Here is an 18,525-nt window from a genome sequence, read left to right as displayed (position 1 = left end):
TAAGAAGCTCAACCACTAAAACGTTCTAATTATAAAAATTATAAAACCCATCCAGATAAATAAGGAGCCAGTCTGCTGCCAGCATGTAGCATCAGTGTGGAAAGTAGCTTTGGTCCTTCATTCCAGCAGAGCGGGACCAGACTGGAGGCTGGAGGTCTAGAAGTGATGCTACGCTAACGAAACACACAAGAGGAGGATTTCCTTTATTTATTCTTACACAATGTTTTTTATTGTTGTCCTCATTTCTGTTCACACGGTTTATTTCCTCGTCCACCTGGTTAAAAGCGGTGATTGTGTCCCTCTGCAACGCCCACCCAGCTGCCACTATTCTGTCTTTCTGACACCAGTAATGCCAACAATTTTACGTTTTCCAACGTGGTCCATCAGGATCTCAGTCTCACACGGCGGAAAATTCCACTTTTCCCCTCTTTTTCCCTCCCAAGCCATCATGCAAACGGTGTGATGAATATGTATTCCAGGCGTCAACTTGACCTTTTATAGCCACTATGTAGGCGTGGGAAGGCGTTCCATCACATGCACCCGTTTTTGAGTTGATTCTGATTCATAAACGGAAACGGGTGTAGGACGTGCGCATGTGCGGACATGCGTGCACACGCTTTGATAAATCTGAAAGTTTAAGTGCGCCGCAGACGCCACCTGTAGTTTGCTTTGCTACGCACAGTTTGATAAGCGAGGCCCTGGTCTGGATGTCTGAGAAGGTTCACTTAATCCACATTATACCACAACGTAACACTCACAAGGAACCGCAGATAAAATGTTAGTTTGACTTAATCCAGGTCATTTTTAGAAGTTGGTAAATTATAATGAGAATTAAAATGTTTGCATCTATCTAATTTAATCCAGATTACCTGAAAATTAGTAAAGTTGAAAACCAACAACTCACCACATTTCAAACCTAAACACACATTTTAACACATTATTAAACAGATTTTAAACTATTTGTACAGATTATGTACATTTAACTTAATCCAGATTAATACATTATTAGTGTAAAAACTGAGCAACAAAAACTAAATATTTAGAAATGAGGAATATTTCAACAAAACAAAAGTTGGACTGAAAATCTGTTTCAAAAACTACTTTTTATTCCAGATTCATTTTATCCAGATTAATAGACTCTATTTTTTATCATACTGAAAAGGTCAAATTTTAAAATGACCAAAAAAACTGCAGAGATGTTATAAATGAATGAAAAATAACTAAATTAGGTGTAAAGATTACAGTCCCATACCTGATACTAATGTAATCCAGATTAGCAGATGATTAAAACTAAAGGTGGAATAAAAACTAAATTCACATTTACATGTAAGTAACGTAGAACAAAACTACCATCAGAATTTAAATTCAGGTCAAATCTGGATGAATTTTATTCTACAAACCAGATTAAAATCTTTTTACGTATTCCAGATTAACTTGTTGATCAAACGTCACAGAAATCCGCATTTGGAAGTAAAACGCAGCGCGAACAGTTTCCTGCCTCACCTGAACACGAAGGTCTGCATGTTCTCGTTGGGGTAGGCGTTGCCCTGGGCGATGAGGGGGACGGCCACCCGCAGGTTAGCCCCTTCCAGGATCAGGTCTTCAGCCGACAGGCGAGCGTCCCGCCGCTCAACGCGGAAATTCATGCTCAGGTTCTGTCCGTAACTCAACATCTGGTTCCCCAAAAACTTGCCTGTGATGCAGAAAAGAAGACGAGTCAGTCGCAGAACTGACGAATAAAAAAACGTGGATGAATTTAGCTTAAATTTAACAGTTCATTAAACTTCAAAAAACTAGAAAAGAACAACCTTCGTGTTTCATGGTTTATTTCATCAAGAATAACAAAAGATTTCCTTTGAACTCGTTAAGCTAACTTCCTGGAGAACAGCAAGGTTTCTAAACCCAAGTTCCCAACCAGCTAATCCAACTTCGTGTGGACATTTTCTTTGATTGGAAATTTGGAAATCCCAACAACCAACACCAGAACCCACAATTTCCACCCAAAAACTCCATTTGTTAGCATCAGCAGAACACACAACGATCGTTCATTCAGCAGAACGAAGGTGACGGAGGAATGATGTCGTTACCTCAGCGTTCCAGTCTGCGGTTTTAACAACACAGACCAGCTCAACACATGACTCAGGAGAAGACTGATAACATTTTTATGAGGACATCGATAATCAAAAACAGCATTTTGTATTTAATGATGTTCTACACAGATGAAAACCTGCAGATCTTAACAAGTATCCATCCAGACGGACACTAATGTTTAGCCACAATTTCCAGTTTTCCTCCAGTGGTGCCCCATTATTACTGCTTTTCATTAATCAATTCACTTAATATCAACAACTGTCCTTAGAATAATTTATCTAAACTAGTTCCCAGCAATTATCAACATAGTCTACAGGAACAGTTCTCCAGGATCCTTGAAGGACTTTCCAAAGCTCTTCTTTGGATGTTTATACTGTTTTTTCCTGTTCTCTGTCCAGATGATCCCACACTGGTTCAGTAAGGTTGAGGTCCAGGCTTCTGGGGAGGATCCATCCCTCCATCAGACCCGTTTCCACTGATCTTCAGTCCAACTCTTATGTCATGTGACCTTCCACGGCCTTTTCTCCCCGTTTCCCTTCCTTAAGAATGGCTTCTTGACAGCCACGTTTCCATGGAGACCATTTCTAATGAGGATTCCAACAGTAGATGGATCAGCTGAAGGTCCAGATGCATCTCTCCGGTCCTTGTTGGATTTCAGATCCTGTTCCTCTGCTGTAGATAGTGTTTAGTCCTGATTCTTCTTCTTTTGTCCTCCATGTGTCCAGTTTCTGCCACCATGGTGGGATGATCCAGGTTTCCAGCTACCAGCTGTTTGGGAATCACCTTGTTGCTGCTGAAATCCTGTTTTCTGTCAGACTGTCTGATCTTTGCTGGTTTTCATACATGAAACTAAAGAATTGGGAACAAATGATGCGTCTTTGAGACAAAGAGCCAAAATATCCAGTTTAAACTGGTTTGCTGCTAAGCTGTCTGTCGACACAACTCTGGTTCATCTCTTGGGTTATGAGTCTTCTTAAGAAAAAGACCCTTAGAAAGCCGGAGAACTGTTGACCAAAAATTTACAACAAAGTCATGATGAAGACATGAGGAGTTCTGAAACTGGACTGTAGTTGTGAACCTTTCGTCTTGTCAGCGTGGAAGATCTTTGTTTGGATCGCTTGTAAAAAGTCATGGCTGAGAATGAAGATGCTGTAATTTCTTGTTTTTACCCGACCATGAAACACATCACACCAGGGAGGGTGTTTGTTTGTGTGTGTGTGTGTGTGTGTGTGTGTGTGTGTGCGTACCTGGGGCTACAAAGTACATGGGAAAGTAGTCATCAGAGATAAGGGAGACTTCCTGTCCGCTGGGAGACCACTGGACCGGGACACTGGCTCCATCCCGCTGCTGACCCCTCCACTGCTCTTCATCTGAAACACATACGGGTTCAGTCATCAGAGCCATGGATGGTTTTTGCGCTGACTTTAGCCTGCAGGCGGCGTTACCTCTGCTGAAGGACGAGGTGATGGTGTGGATGCTGTAGCCTTCAGCGCTGTCGCACACTGATGAGTGCTGGAAGCAGAAACATGGCGTGCAGCCCTGAGGGTTTTTGTAGTCCATGTTAAAGTAACCCAGTTTACACCTGAAAGGCACAAACGGAAACATTCATCTGGTTTGGATCAACGCGTTCACATCGATCACCTGATCATCTGTGAGGGCGCTGTGTGTTACCTGTCGCAGCTGAACCCCTCCACGTTGTCTTTACAGTGGCACTGACCCGTGTTGACGTCGCATTCCTGGGTGCTGCCTGAAGGTGAGCACGAGCATGGCCTGGCAGACAGAGAGAGGGGCACACGATCACATGGCGAACAACAACAGGACCGTTGGTGCTGCTGTGTGAGCCTGAAACCGCTCTGTTAACCAGCCCAGTCATCTCCAAATGTTTGGAATAATCTGGCCGACAGATCAGAGGCCGTTTCCAGAACTGTCCGCATTATCAGGGCGTCCCTGAACAGACGGCAGACTTTATCTGTTCATAAAACAAACCTGCTGCTGTTTTTAGAAGGTTGCTGAGCGTCTGCTGGGACTAACATGGATGCAACTTCGCTGTGTTTCATGACTGTTGCATCAGATTTGGACAAGCTGTCAGAGCCGACTATGTGGTCCTGATGGGTGGGTCCTGACCGAGCCCACAGCTGTTACTGACTGGAAACAGCCTCATTTCTGACATTTGCTGCAGGACAAATAGTTTAATAACAGTCATTGGTAGTTTAGTAATGACTGGTCTAATGTGAAGCTGGCACCACATGTGACTGTGAACGCATCATCAGTGATCAGCCTGATTGTTTCATGCTAATCACATCAAAATGAACCGTTTGTTTTAAGTCTTAAACAGAAGTTTTCTGACTTTTTGGAAACAGTTGCAGGTCTGAGAGGTGAGGAAACATTTTCTGTTTCTCAAACTTTGTCCAGTGATGCCGATTTAACTTTAAAAAAAAAGAAGTCTCATAAAAACATGATAGAAAAAGCAAGGTTCCCTGAGATGCTGCCAGCAGAGGGCGCTCAGAGATCAGAAAGCACCAGTCAGAGTCCTTCATGAGGACATGTACAGATGAGAAAACAAAATAAAATTAAATGAACGAAATGAAAAATTATTTATTTATTCCAAAGGGAAATTATCTTTATTCTAATTATAAATTGTATAATTATTATAAAGTAAAAATAATGTAAAACAGAGTTATCATATATAACATTATATATGATAACTTGGCTTTTTTACAGTTTGTCTGACCTTGGGCTGAAGTCTAGAGGGTTTTCCACTTGTAAATAATCTTTCTCTCTGTAGAATGACAGTGTGGAAACTACCTTCTAACCCTTCCCAGACTAAAGGACAGCAGCAGCTGCTTCTCTTAGATCGTTTCTGATGTCTTTCCTCCTTGTTCTTAACACCCCTGAATGCTGACAAAACTCCTGCTTTTATCGAGGAGATCAGTGAATCAGCTCTGAATGGAAACAGTAAGGGTGAACCTGGTCTTTAAACACAAAGAAAGAAAAAAAGCTGTGTAATGATTAAGCTGCAGAGCTCTGGCTGCTTCAAGTGTGCAGTTGTTCTCTAGGACTCATAAGGACTAATCTGATCTACGGTGTTGTTTTGTACCTGCAGCCGGCCTCCGTCATGCTGTGGTATCCCGGCTGGCAGCGGTCGCACTTCTCTCCGGTCACGCCTGGTTTGCATGCACACACACCTCTGTTGTCACACTGAGGAGACTCAGAACCTGTAAACAGACACAAGTGCTGGGTGTTAGCACATTAACCTTTAACCACATGCAAACAATCATCTCCCATAAACCAGCCCTGACCGAGCAGAACCGTAACGGTGTCAGCAGCAGTTTGATGTTAGAAACTAAACTACACTCAGCATCTGCCACAAAGGAGACACAATTTACAACATCTGCACGTCATAAGACATCGCTAGCCACGGAGTCATGTTTTTCTTATGAGCTACCAGACAATAAAGTTAGCATTTATCTTTATTTAACTTGTAACATTATCACTGATATCTATTTTAACTTCTAAAATATTTAACTGGTAGTCCTTTAGGGCCTTAAGTTCAATGCTAGCTATACTGTCATTGCTAACGTACTGAGCATTGAAACTGTTAGCACCGACTCGCTGGACTTTCATCTTTGACTATTTTTTGACTCGATTATCTTCAATTAGCTTTTAGCATACATACACTTCTGAACCTTGTCCTCAACAAATTGTATATTTTAGCAACTTAAGTTTAGAGTTAGACATGCCTTTAACTTTAGATAACTACTTAGTATTTTTAACTTAACTGTTGCTGAGGAGGATTCAAACCAGTCGTATCATATTTAGAACTGAACTAAGATTTACTGAAGATCCAAAAGTGAAACCTTTGATTTTCTATTCATTTGAGGGGAAATTTAATCTTGTAGCTGTTGCCATTTTTTCACCAAGTCAATATATGCAGGCAGAAGACCTACATGAAGAGTTCAGTGAGGTCAAATCAAGCAGGCTTCAGTTCAAATGCAACCATTTGATTTTCCTTTTCATAGAGAAAATTACAGCTGAGCTTCCTTTTAGTTAACCAAACGTCTACAAAGTGACAGAAAAAGCCAGCGGACAGTAGGAAGCATCAGTTTGTCTGAACACCGGTTTACTGGAGTCAGTCTGGAACATACTCTCCTTCCACCAGCCCACCGCTTCTCTCTGGGTCTCGACTCACCGGTGGGGCTGCAGCTGCAGGGCAGGCAGCGGCTGCCGCTCTGGTCTCTGTAATAGTTGTCCAGGCAGCGCTCACAGTTGGGCCCGTCTGTGTTGTCGGCGCAGTTTCTGCAGTGGCCTCCATGACCTGTGGCCCGGTACAGCTCCGCATCAAAGTAACACTCGGAGCTCTTCCCGTTACAGTCGCAGGCTGAGACACAAACACAACTCCATGTTAACAGTCTGGGCCTACTGCAGCAGCAACACAGAAAATCAGAAACAGCTGCAGAGAAGTCGAGAACATCACAGTAACCGATGTAGTTCTGAGGTTTTACACAAGATGAATAAAGACCGAACTGTCAAAAACTAGGTTGAACTTTGGTATGTGAGTTTTTATCTGCAGGTTAAGTCATATCAGGTTCCTCCAGCTTCCTGTTTTGATGGGACAGACTGGAGGTGGACTGTGGGAGAAGGGTAACAGTAAAATCCCCACTTAGTCATGCATCTGCACTGAGACGTGAAAGTTTAGCTGGCAGGAACTACAACTCCCACAATCCTCCAGGGATCCGTTACAGCAGCAGCAGTTTCCTGCTCTGTGGGTCGGTTCCTTGCTTTCCAACGTTTGGACTGTTAAATGCGATCAGTGCTACAAGAAACAGAAGTCGAAGAAAAGAAGGCTGCTGCAGGTGCAGTGTGACTCACGGAGACACTCGTTGGGGTTGTCGGCCGTCGCTCTCCTCCACGGCCGGTCGTTGAAGAATGGTTTGCACACGTTGCAGTCGTCACCCTCCGTGTTGTGTTTGCAGTTACACACCAGCCGTCCTACACTGTTCCTCACACACTCGCTGGCGTGGCCGTTACACTTACACCTGCAGCAGAGAAACACACCTGTTACACCTGGATGTTACACAACTCCACACAACCTCTGCAGAATAATGAGAGATTAACTCTGAAGCATGTCACTTATATAACTCAAACCTTTTTCTGAATGGATACAGGGCATGTTCATTTAAAAATCTGACAGCCTCTCAGGATATTAGAGGACAGCTTGATGTGGCTGCTGTTTTTCACTGAGATAAAGTTTTCCACTCTGGCTCTGAGGGGAGGATTTGTGAAACCTCTTCAGACTAGATTTGTTCCTCTAACAACAGGACAGAACTTGCCCAGATGCCACCTTCAGCTATTGTCTCAGGTGTTTCTTGGCAGAGAGCCATGGAAAAACTGATGGCAGGAAGGAAGAGAAAGCTTCAGTGGGGTTGCATGTTCATCTTCAAGACACTAATTTATACTCAAAGTTCCTAAAGCTCTCCTGCCACAGACAGAATTACTGAAATAAATCACTGCAGTTTTAATAACAACATGCATTCTTTACAGTTCTGTTACAACAAGCTTGAGCTGATGTACAATTAACTTTCTTTCTGCAGCTACACAGAATCACAAAGAAATTATTTTCATAAAGATTTATGAAAAGTAACAAAGTGAAATCAGTAATTAAAATAATACATGACAGAGATGAAATGATTTTGTATCTATGAGCATAAAAGCCTTGAAAGAAGGACTTTTCCAAATTCAGCAAAATCAGCCATGAAGTTCTGTGGAACATGAGCACAAAGCAAAGTTTTTCCACATAAAGTGTCCACAAGACAGCAGATAAAATATGTCATTCAAGGGCTAGCTTGTAGCTTCCCATAATATTTAATGCACCATCAATTATTTATGTTTCTTACCCACGTACAGCTGTATGTCATTAGCTTTTAGACTTTAGATTTTTAGCATTAATAAAATTTATCTTTACTTTATACAGATACTTATTTCTCTGTAAGTGGGATCAAGTTACCTCTGACTTTAAACCACACCTGGATTATACTAGTCTTATTAGCTACTAACACTAACACACTGGCATTCTTTAACTTTAGCTGGCTGCTTGCTTCATTTAAAAAAAGACACTGGATTATGATTTAGATATGAGTTAGTAAACTAAAAAAGTTGTTACTTTCGTTAATTTGCTGGCTTTAATTCAGAAAAGACTGGATTATACATAAGTTAGCCACATTAGCACTGATGCCTTGAACTTGAGCTAACTCTTAAACCGTTAGCTTTCATTTCAAACAGCCTATGGGTCATGTTTTTCATATAAGCTTATTAACAGTTAGTTTTCTTTGTTACCTAGCTACACTGTGGTTGTCTATTTTAACTTTAAAATATTCAGTTAGTAGTCCTTTAAGGACTTAAGTTAGATGCTAGCTACATACCCATTGCTAACCCACTGAGCATGGAGACTTGACTTTGACTTTTCGCATCCAACCCAACACTCAAACTTGTCCTCTACAACAACGACCTCTCAGCGACTTGAATTAACACTTATACTCTAGTTTCAGATAGTCAGTGGCTGTACATGCTAGCAGAGGACTTGAATAGTTCATTGAGGTCAGATCAAGTTAATCAAGTTCACTTTAAAAAAACTTGGGTTTTACTTCTCTTGAGCAGATTAAAGCTCAATGCTCTTTATTTGTTCCAGTGATTGAGCTAGAGCTGGCAAACAGAGTGGTTGTAGAAGCTGTGCGGCAGTTCTCAGGTGAACATTATCAGGTAAATAATGGAGGAGCTGCAGAGCTATAAGCTCCTCAGAAACCCCTCCTTGGATTAGTAAAGGTTAAATCCTGCAGGTGCTAGACACAGGCCTCTTCCCTTTTCTTCCATCCGTCATGGCAATGGGTCCGCCCCATTCCGGTTTCCCTGTAATCCAGCCCTGTCGGCCTGGGAATGTTAGGAATGCTGGCTGTGTAATGGAAATCTGCTCCACATTTCAAACAGATTATGGCTGCAGAGGCACAGTGTTTAACACTCTTGTAATGCCTGCCGACCCCCCGTGTGTGCTGGAAAAAAAGTTGCAATGTAAATGAATGTACATGACAGAGGAAAGTAGACCTCATAGTGATGCATCAAGACCAGGACCTGCAAAACCATCCAACCACACTCATTGATCCAGTAAAGTCTACTTTTATCTGAGGAGACATCTTGAACCACCAGCTGAATAAGAAAATATTTAGGTAATATTAACAACGGAGCGCACGTCTTTACCTTCCACCCACAGCGAAGTCAGAGATGGCGTAGTAATATGATTTGAGGACCTTGGGGTCGTTGAAAACCTCGTCTCCAAAAGTGTTGAGTCTGTTCAGGGTCACTCTGATGTCTGTGGCCGTCACCCAGTCCTGCAACAAACACAACAAATATGCATGATCAGACATGTGGCTCATACACGGACAATAAATTACCTTCTTTCTGTCAGGTTTTGTCTAACCTTTTCAGCAAAGCCCCCAGAAAGGCTTAAATTCCAGCGATGTCCTCTAACTTATGAGTCTTTTCATACTAGACGGGTAGATAATGAATATTTTCAAAATAACCGGCGTGTAAGTGTTGACGGCTTTTACAGTGTCTGAGTATAACAAGGACAGGAGGGATTTGGGAATGTCTGGTTATCCATGTGGAGGCGTTACAGGAGTCAAGGTTATCAACGTGGATGTTTTCCAGGATGCTGTACTCTATTATCCTCATTTATATGATTCATATTGAGACTGCCAGAACACAGAAACCTTGACTTTCCTTTTTATCTTTGCACCCCAGATCTTATAAACTCAGCTAAAACCAGAGCTGCAACAAGCGTTTTCTTCATTAATTTATTAATTTGAAAGACAAAGACTAAAATACTGATGAAAAATTACTTCAAAATGTTCACACAGGCCACATCATCAAGCCCACGTGTTAAACTGCTTCTTCACACAAATATCTAACCAGCCAATCACATGGCAGCATTTAGTCACGTAGACATGGTGAAGACGACCTGCTGAAGTTCAAACTGAGCATCAGAATGAGGAAGAAAGGGGATTTAAGTGACTTTGAATGCAGCATGGTTGTTGGTCTGAGTATTTCAGAAACTGCTGATCTAAAAAAGAAGGATGGCTTGGATCGGATATTCTGGCACACAAAAAAAGCAAACTGACCCAAACCTGTTTGTGGAAACTAGGCTTTTCTTGCCCCACTTTGGGCCCTCTTAGTACCAACGTGGCATGGTTTAACCACCACAGCCTACCTACTGGCTACTTCCAGCAGGATAATGCACCATGTCACAAAGCTCAGATCATCTCCACCTGCTTTCTAGAACATGACGATGAGTTCACTGGACTCCAACGGCCTCCACAGCCACCAGATCTTAGTCCAGTAGAGCAGCTTTGGGATGTGGTGGAACGGGAGATTCTCATCATGGATGTGCAGCAACTGTGGGATGCTGTCCTGTCTATGTGGAGCAAAACCTCTTGTTCGATCACACTAAGAATAAAGGCAGTTCTGGAGGGAAAAGGGGTCCAAAGAGCAGGTTCCTTGTTGATCTGGTTATGGAAATTTTTCACAGCTCATCCTGGAAAGGAACATGGATGTCGGCTGAGATGATGATGACTCACTCAGCAGTTCATCAGATCTGGAGGCTCTTTGGAGACTCGACTGCTTGGATCACAGAACTGAAAGAATTAAAATGGTTTCAGGTCTCTGCTGCTGAGAAGCAGACATGAAAACATCCGAGAAAAATGAATTTATTTGATGTGTTTTATGGTTTGAGAGCCAGATGCAGTAAATGACTCAGGAGCTCCAGTTCAGTTTGGGGGGGTGAGGGAAGTTACTCAACTTCCTGCCTGTTTTAAAGCCTCATGGGAAACTGGGCCTGCAACGGCTTTGTCCAGTATCAGCAGGAGGCTTATCAAAGGTTTGTATTCAGCTGAGTGAGAGCTCAGAGCAGCTGTTTGAAGACAAACAAGTAGCTCAGAGCTGAAGGAAAACCACGGAGTCAGTCAGAAGATGGACCTGCTCACACTGAAGTGAAAACACTAGAAAAATGATCAACACTAGTGCAAAAATCATGTTTCCAAACTCCAATTTTTGGAAGGAAATTGGTAAAATACGTGCTGGCAGCAGACTGGCCTCCTGTCGTCTGGTTCTGGAGTTTTATTTGCTGCACTTCAAGCATTCACAGCAATTAAATATCCAAATTAAACGTGGTTTGAGACGAACAGAGCTGGACTTCCTCTGCTCATGTTCAGGTCAGATGTGCCGAACATTATCTGCCCACTGAGAAAAAGCTTCCCAGCTCCTCCTGCGTCTTTGCAGGCTGATGTTAAATCCTCGTATAACTGCTGGGAATGTGGATCGGTGACTCAGAGGTTTTCAGACAGGAAGCTGACCTGTCCTCCTTTAACTCCTCCAGAATCCCAACAGTTAAATCAAGCGGATTCAGCCCTCAGAATCAGAGTGAAAGTTGTGGAAATTTGGGCCCTGAGGCAACGGCTGACTGTCGAGATCATCATCAAATCTGCAGCATGCAACAACTCGCTTGTTTGACTGATCTAAACATGGTCTGATGCAGGAGTTCATGAGAGTGTTGGATGTGTCGCCAGCCGACCGCAGACAGTCCCGGTGTGCTGGTTTAATGAAAAAAATGAAGTCATGACTGTGATTTGATTAAAGAAGAGGCTTAGGGTGAAAATGTGAGCTGTAACTGTAGCAACACGTTTGGCTTCGGGCGAACCCAGACGGAGGCTCTTGGCTCTGTGCGGCACTTGGCCGGGTGAAGGATTGTTGTTGCTCTGCAGCTGGTTTGCTTCACCATCGTGTCATGATTGATGCAGAGAAAAATCAGCTGGCAGCTGCAGCTCCTCACATGTTCCGATCCCGGAAGCTCGCATAGATTCTGAGCCAGTCCTGGTTAAACTGTACAAAACATTTGTTTGCTATCAATCACACTCATCTCTGTGGCAGCGTGGAACGTTGCGGTCAGGACATGTGTTTTCATGAAGGAAGAATGCTGGTAGAAAATCCTCAGGGTTGCAAGCATCCAGCCAGCTGTCAGAAAGCCAGCATGGCCACTAACCATTATTCTCACCGTTTATTAAGCTTCCTCTTTCATTTATTTGGCTTTTCAGGAAAAATCTAACATCTGTCTCTGAAACCGGACGTGACGTCTCTCAAAGTTCAGCTTATAAAAACGTAAGAAGCTCTGCAGTCAAAAAAGGTCAATTACAAGTGAGTCAGTATTTATTTATATAGCCAACAATGCATAAAAACAAGAGAAATGAATAAAAAGTGTGTTTTTAACTGACTTTTAAAAGCAACCAGAGTCCACCGATCTCAAGCCCAAAGGAAGCCAGTTTCTGAGTCTGAGGGCCACTGAACAGAAAGCTCTGACTCCTTAGTTTTCAGCTTTGTATGGAGCCCATCAGCAGGCCTGACGCAGGCCCTCAGGGACCTGCCAGGGAGATATGGCTTCAAAAGCCTTCTGATATAACCTGGTGCCTGTCTGGGTAGAGATCTCCAGGTCAGTAAAAGAATCTTGAATTACACTGAAATAAACCAGACAGGTGCATCACGACTGGAGTCACATGAGAAAACCTGGAGGATTTTGTCGGAAGCCTGGCAGCATCGCCTGTTTTTTCCCTGGTTTCGTTCTGGAAATCTAAACAGCAACAAGGTTTGCAAATTAGCTTTGGCTAGAAACCTGAATGCATGGCATTGACTTTATACAGTTTTATAAAGCAATGTTTTATGCGTTTGTCCCTGTTTAATAAACCTGTAAATAAAGTTATAGCAACTCCAGAGAAGTTTATGAACCTGAAACCTCTGATCTTCAGGCTCAGACTGAATCCTGAATCTGCCCTGGTGCATCCAGAGGATGGAATACTGCAGTTTACAGCTTTGGTTTCCATGACGACACAGTTTTATTTCATGGTTCCACATCTACAGCAACTAGATAAGAAAAATTTTTTTTATAAAGTTTAAAAAGACAAAGGTATCAGGAGAAACGAGGAAAGAGAGTCCAATGTGTGATCAAAATCAGGACCAGAACAAGAGAAACAAGAGAAACCTTAAAGGTTGAGAGAGAAAAGGGAGGACCTAAAACATTTCTTCGGACCACCGTTGGAGGTTTAGACGTGGAAACTGAACCCAGACACCTGTGACGGAGGCTCCAAGCAGCTCTGAAAGGGTCATGATTCCCTGGAGCTGGGAAGCACACTGTGATGGTTGGTGGTTATTTCCCACTCCGAACAGAGATGACAGACGGCAGGAATGTCACAGAGCGACCAACAGCCTTCTGACGCCTCCGACGGGACGCCGCCTCCAAAAAGAGTCCCAGCTTTGGTATAAATAGCTTCATGCCGACAAGTCAAATAAGGAAGTTTAAAGCTGAGCTGCAGAGCTAAATCTGTTCATTTACACAGAGGGGAAGTGGTAGGGTGGAAGGGAAGAAGGAAGGAAGTCACAACCCATAAAGATGTCAGATCTGAACCCTCCATCACTTCAGCTGGAGATGAACAGATGATTCACATCATGTCCTGTTTAAACACACCAGACGTTCCTCAGGACGAACGGTGGAAAGGTGTTTCATCGTCACCTCGCACAGGAAAGAACATGAGGACGAGTTTGTTTAGAACAGAGACTTTCTGAGTTCAGACATCAGATGAGCAGAAACAGGTGGTCTGATGGTGGGCTCAAATACCTCCATCTTTTAATAACGTCTGTGACATCAGGCGATCAGGAGAGGCAAGTCAGACCACAAACCACCGCTCGGCATGTGTGGCCCATCAGACCGCCAGCATTAGAAAGGTAGAACCAATTCTTCACCATTTCAGTGAATGAAATCATCTTCAAAGCATCTTTCTTGCACTGAAGTGTGCAGCTGAGCGACAAAGCAGTAAAACGGCTCACCAGCTGTTCCTGGTCTGAACAAAGTCCCTGAACGACCAGCACCTTCCCAGACATTCCCAGAGATGACAGGAATTCCTACAGATGAGTTCTCGCCGTTTTCCACTTGTGGATGTCCACCACAAGTGTTTATGTTAGAACAACTACTTCTTCTACCAAATTCCAACCACCAACAGTGCAGCCTATACTGCCCCCTTCTGGTGACTCTGCCAGCCAGTTCAGACCAGTTCATGAAAACAAGTCGTCACAAGATCTTTTCAAATTTGCTTTGTTAGTGAATGGAAACCTGGCCGGATAATGCACTGTGTTTCTATAAAGTTTCATTTTTGTTAATTAACCTCTTGTTGACTAGGCCCACCTGTACAGGAGGCAGCATGAGATCCAAGCAGCACAGAAGATGTTTGCAGACACCAGGACGCAGCAATGCTAACATGTAGCATAGGAACATGTTAGCAACTCAGCTAAAAGACCCTACCAAGCATCGGTTTCCAACCCAAACACAGTTCAAACCCCAAGCAGTTATATGGCAACGTAGAAAACCAGCTCTGTCCACTGTAGAGCTTCTGCTGATTTCACCATCTAACCTGATTATCTGAGAATTGTGATAATAAATATCGTACATTTAGGTCTGTGCAGCATAGTTAGTGCTATTGTGTGGCAGTAAGGGGATGCATGTTCATCAGTCAGTGTTTCATAATCACATACTCTGACAGCAGCTACTGATGATCAGCCTTCACCGGTAACTGAGTGGCCAACGGTGACTTTTGAGAAGGGTTAGGGTGCCCGGATGGCGACTCCTGCTACTGACGGGATTATCTCTTGTAATATGACAGGCTAACAACTAGCTATTGAGGACTGGTGACCTACTGGATTAGACACTCCAGCTGACATCTATTAGCATGAAGATGTTAGTTTTAGCATCGGAGAGGCTAATGATTAGATTAGATGCTGCCTCGGGTATGAATGGAGATTCTGGCAACTCTGAAACCGAAACTGACAGCCAAATAAATCTTCTACTGTTTTAAATATTAGAATGCCAAAGCTAACTATATTCGCTGCTTTTAGCACATCTTCTTTTGTATTTACTACACTGCTACCACCCACCGCTGACGTGGTTACTACAGTCCGAGTTTCCACTGCTACATCATCTTTCTAGCAAAAGACATATTTCACTTAATCTGAAAAAAATCATCAGAAATGATAAAACTTGGTTCCTTTACTTTAAGAGAACAAACCTATTGTTATTCTTAGTTTCTGGCCGGATGATCGATGACTGTCATTCATATTGAATTTTACTGATTTGCAGGTTTTCCCACAAATCATTTAATCACCATGTTATCAGTTATAAACTGGTCATATTTAGATAAATGATGGTCTGATGACCATATCTTTTAAGTGTTCTCCACACATTAATAATCCATAACCAATTTGCCTGAAGTTTAATCAGAACCAGCTAAAATATGTAGATAAATAAATCTAAATCATCTCAAACTGAGCCTCTAGTCAAAAAAAAAAAACAGAAGAAAGGAACTCATTAAAATCTGAAGAAGTCCTTTTGGAAACCAGACACATCCAGCTTCAAGCCCTGCTGCTCCTGCTGCGCTTATTCCTGGTTTTTTGTTTTTTAAATCTTGTCTTTTGTTTGTTTTGTGAGCGTGGGAAGCTGGGCTGGATACAGTTTTCCATTTTTACACTGTCAAACATGTTGAATGTGGACCTAAGAGGAGAGCAGAACGAGCAGCAAATGTCACAACGTTGTGCAACAAAAAAAACACTCAGCTCACCAGTTATGAGGCAACCTGGAGAGGGAACATGGAAACACAAACACACTGAGGAGGAAGAGGACGAGGAGGAGGAGGGAAAGAAGTCCTCCAGCTGCTGGTTGGTCAAGCCAAACCGAGCTGCAGTGGGAAAACTGGGGGCGTCGCCTAGCAACATGTTGGCATCAAACCTGCGACCTGACCGACAGAACTGAGGAAACACCATCACACTGTTCCTGGACCCGCCGGTCCAGCTGGAACAGGATAAAACCCGGACTCCTGATGTTCAGCTGGAACGTTTCCTACAGCTGAACGAGAACCACAGAACCGCGTGTCTTCTTCCATGTGTCCGAATCCTCAGACTTCCTGATTGTTCCCAGGTTTAGGAAAATACGACCTCTGACCCAGCCATGAACCAAATAAGCTTCAGCACCGTGCTGATCTGGAACCAGTTTTCCTGATCTGGAACCAGTTTTCCTGATCTGGAACCAGTTTTCCTGATCCGGAATCAGTGCTTTCACAGCTGAAGCTAACAGAACCGGATCCAAGTCTCCGGCTCTGAAACATAACTGGAACAGATTTTGGTGTAAAAGGAGGACTTCCGATCAGAACTGGTTGTTGTTGTCGCTGTAAATCATCTAATACGGGTTTAATCGATCCGTGCTGTCACATCATCGCCGTGGCGAAAAGCGTTCACGTTAACGGCATCAAGCTGGCAGCAATAAAATCGCTGTCAGACTAATTCATCTTGGAGTTCTGAGAGGGTTTAGTTAGACTAAACTAAATGTTGGTGTTCAATAAAAAACTGATTTTATCTGCTGGGATCAAATCAATACGATACAAAAGATGCATGTATCATTACCATAGTATCAATACTTAAATGTCTTAACACCACGATTATTAACAGTGCGGATGTATCTGAACCTGTCTACGTAAGAAACAGAACGCTGGACTTTAAGATAAAAACACGCTCATACGACCAAGCATCATGCTGTTACTCAGACCTTTATCTGTCTGGATCCTTACAAAGTCAGTTTTTGTCCTCTAGCCTTTTAAAAACATTAAAAAACCATCTTTTAAAAGCCTGAGCCTGGAGCTCACCTGGAGGACGGGGCTGTTGTCAAAGTTGTAGGCGCTGGGTCGTCCCTCCAGCGTGGAGAAGGCCACGTTTCCTCCGGTCAGCGGCGAGATGTCGCTGAAGTCGTCGGTGCAGTGCGCCTGCTGCTCGTCCTCTCCAGTTCGTATGAAGCCTTTGTTTGGCTTCTGGTAGGTCTTCTCACAGGAGCCACTGTAGTACTGGTACGGCACCCAGGGGCCACCCTCTCTGGTGCGCTTGTAGATGACGAAGCTCTCGGGACGGCTGGTGTGGAACTTGAGCCTCACGTAGGTGATGTCAAAGGCTTTACCTGCACACAGAGGAAGAAGCAACAAAACTCTTCACAAGAAGTTCTGAGAACTTAAGAGTTCATGTTTCAGTCTTAAAGCTGCTGTTTTACAGCCAAAAAGGCAAAGAACTTTCAGGGAACGGCCAGATCCCGCTTCCCTCTCTCCAGTTTCTGAGGGTAAGATCCTCCTTCTATTTTGGAGATGAAGGAATCAACCAGACCTTCATCTGGGACATCGAGGTCCACGTGGACCACGTGTTGTTGTTTAAAGCGGCGGCTGGATGGTGAGTTTCTGTTGAAGGTAAAACGAAGGTTAAACTGACCCTCAGAGACGCAACAACAGCAGCTCGGTCATGAGGTCGACCTCATCATGTCCCTGCAGCTGCTGTTAACTCTGTGTTGCCCCACAGGGACGCGGAGCAGTCTGCCCTTCTCAGGTACTTTCTTTAGTTCCTGAGTTCAGCTCTGCAGATGTGCCGAAAGTGGTTGAAATGCAAGTTTAGTTTCTTAAAAAAGTTCATACTTTTTTTAAAGGCAGCTATAGATCTTATAAAAAGTTCATACTTTTTCATGAAGCACACTTTCAGTTCATTAAAAAGTTCCTACTTTTAATTAAAACACAGCTTTAGTTTCTTAAAAAAAGTTCCTACTTTTAAAAATCAGCTTTACTTCCTTAAAAATTATTTTAAAAAATTAAATATCTTTTGTTCCTTTTAAATGTCCTACTTTCAATTAAAATTTAACTTTATTTCCTTAAAAAGTTCCTACTTTTAATTTAAGTTAAACTTTATTTCCTTAAAAAGTTCCTACTTTTAATTAAAATTCAACTTTATTTCCTTAAAAAGTTCCTACTTTTAAAGCAGTTTAGTTCCTCAGTAAAGTGAACTTACAAAAAGTTCCTTCACTGCAGGATTTTAGGGTTTTTGTTGCGGTTTTAAGCCTTTACTGGAAGCGGCGTTTCTGAAAGAAGACGAAGGTCAACCTGAGCTTCAGAGTCAACTCTGGAGCGGACGTGAGGTCTGCTGGTGCTTCATCACGTCCCTGCAGCTGCTGCAAACCTGCGATGCAGAGCAGGAATGCAGAGCGGTCTGCCTCTTTAACTTCGGGGCAGGAGGGTTCGCCGGTCTCGACACGTTCGGCGAGTCTGAGCGGGTCGGCGTGCTGCTGCAGCCGGTCAGCGTGTGAAGGAACACCGCCATGTTCCAGCTCAGCAGCGGCGGGGGTACGGCTGTTTGCTCAGCCAAAGAATCTGCTCTGTAAACAGTGTGCTGACATGGCCCCCGGCCCCTGGGGGCCCCTCTGTGTTGATGGCAAATAAAGGTGAAGCAGCTGATAGGAAAGAAGTTGACAAAAGGCTGCAGTTTATTGCAGGAAAC

At 43.2% G+C, this 18,525-nt stretch overlaps 2 protein-coding genes across 3 annotated transcripts in view; both read right to left on the bottom strand.

Annotated features, from left to right (window-relative positions):
• The window catches only part of LOC121645098 (zinc finger protein 420-like), a 1,096,702-nt gene that overhangs the window by 337,522 nt on the left and 740,655 nt on the right, over window positions 1-18,525 (bottom strand). The window lies entirely within an intron of this gene.
• Window positions 1-18,525, bottom strand: part of lamc1 (laminin, gamma 1) — a 55,973-nt gene that overhangs the window by 11,431 nt on the left and 26,017 nt on the right. Inside the window, exons 2-10 of one of the 2 annotated variants that reach the window (XM_041993391.1) lie at window positions 16,866-17,170; window positions 9,340-9,470; window positions 6,961-7,127; window positions 6,281-6,469; window positions 5,189-5,306; window positions 3,763-3,861; window positions 3,537-3,673; window positions 3,339-3,461; window positions 1,504-1,693 (exon numbers count right to left, since the gene is read on the bottom strand). In XM_041993391.1, coding sequence (XP_041849325.1) covers window positions 1,504-1,693; window positions 3,339-3,461; window positions 3,537-3,673; window positions 3,763-3,861; window positions 5,189-5,306; window positions 6,281-6,469; window positions 6,961-7,127; window positions 9,340-9,470; window positions 16,866-17,170 — 1,459 coding nt within the window. Of the gene's footprint in view, window positions 1-1,503; window positions 1,694-3,338; window positions 3,462-3,536; window positions 3,674-3,762; window positions 3,862-5,188; window positions 5,307-6,280; window positions 6,470-6,960; window positions 7,128-9,339; window positions 9,471-14,007; window positions 14,077-16,865; window positions 17,171-18,525 lie in introns of those variants that run through there. The other variant, XM_041993392.1, reaches the window with a different exon arrangement.

This window comes from Melanotaenia boesemani, chromosome 8 (assembly GCF_017639745.1).
Source record: "Melanotaenia boesemani isolate fMelBoe1 chromosome 8, fMelBoe1.pri, whole genome shotgun sequence".
NCBI classification, from domain to species: Eukaryota; Metazoa; Chordata; class Actinopteri; order Atheriniformes; family Melanotaeniidae; genus Melanotaenia; species Melanotaenia boesemani.
The sequence above is the reverse complement of the archived record's forward strand: the minus strand, read 5'-3'. Positions and strand labels throughout refer to the sequence as shown.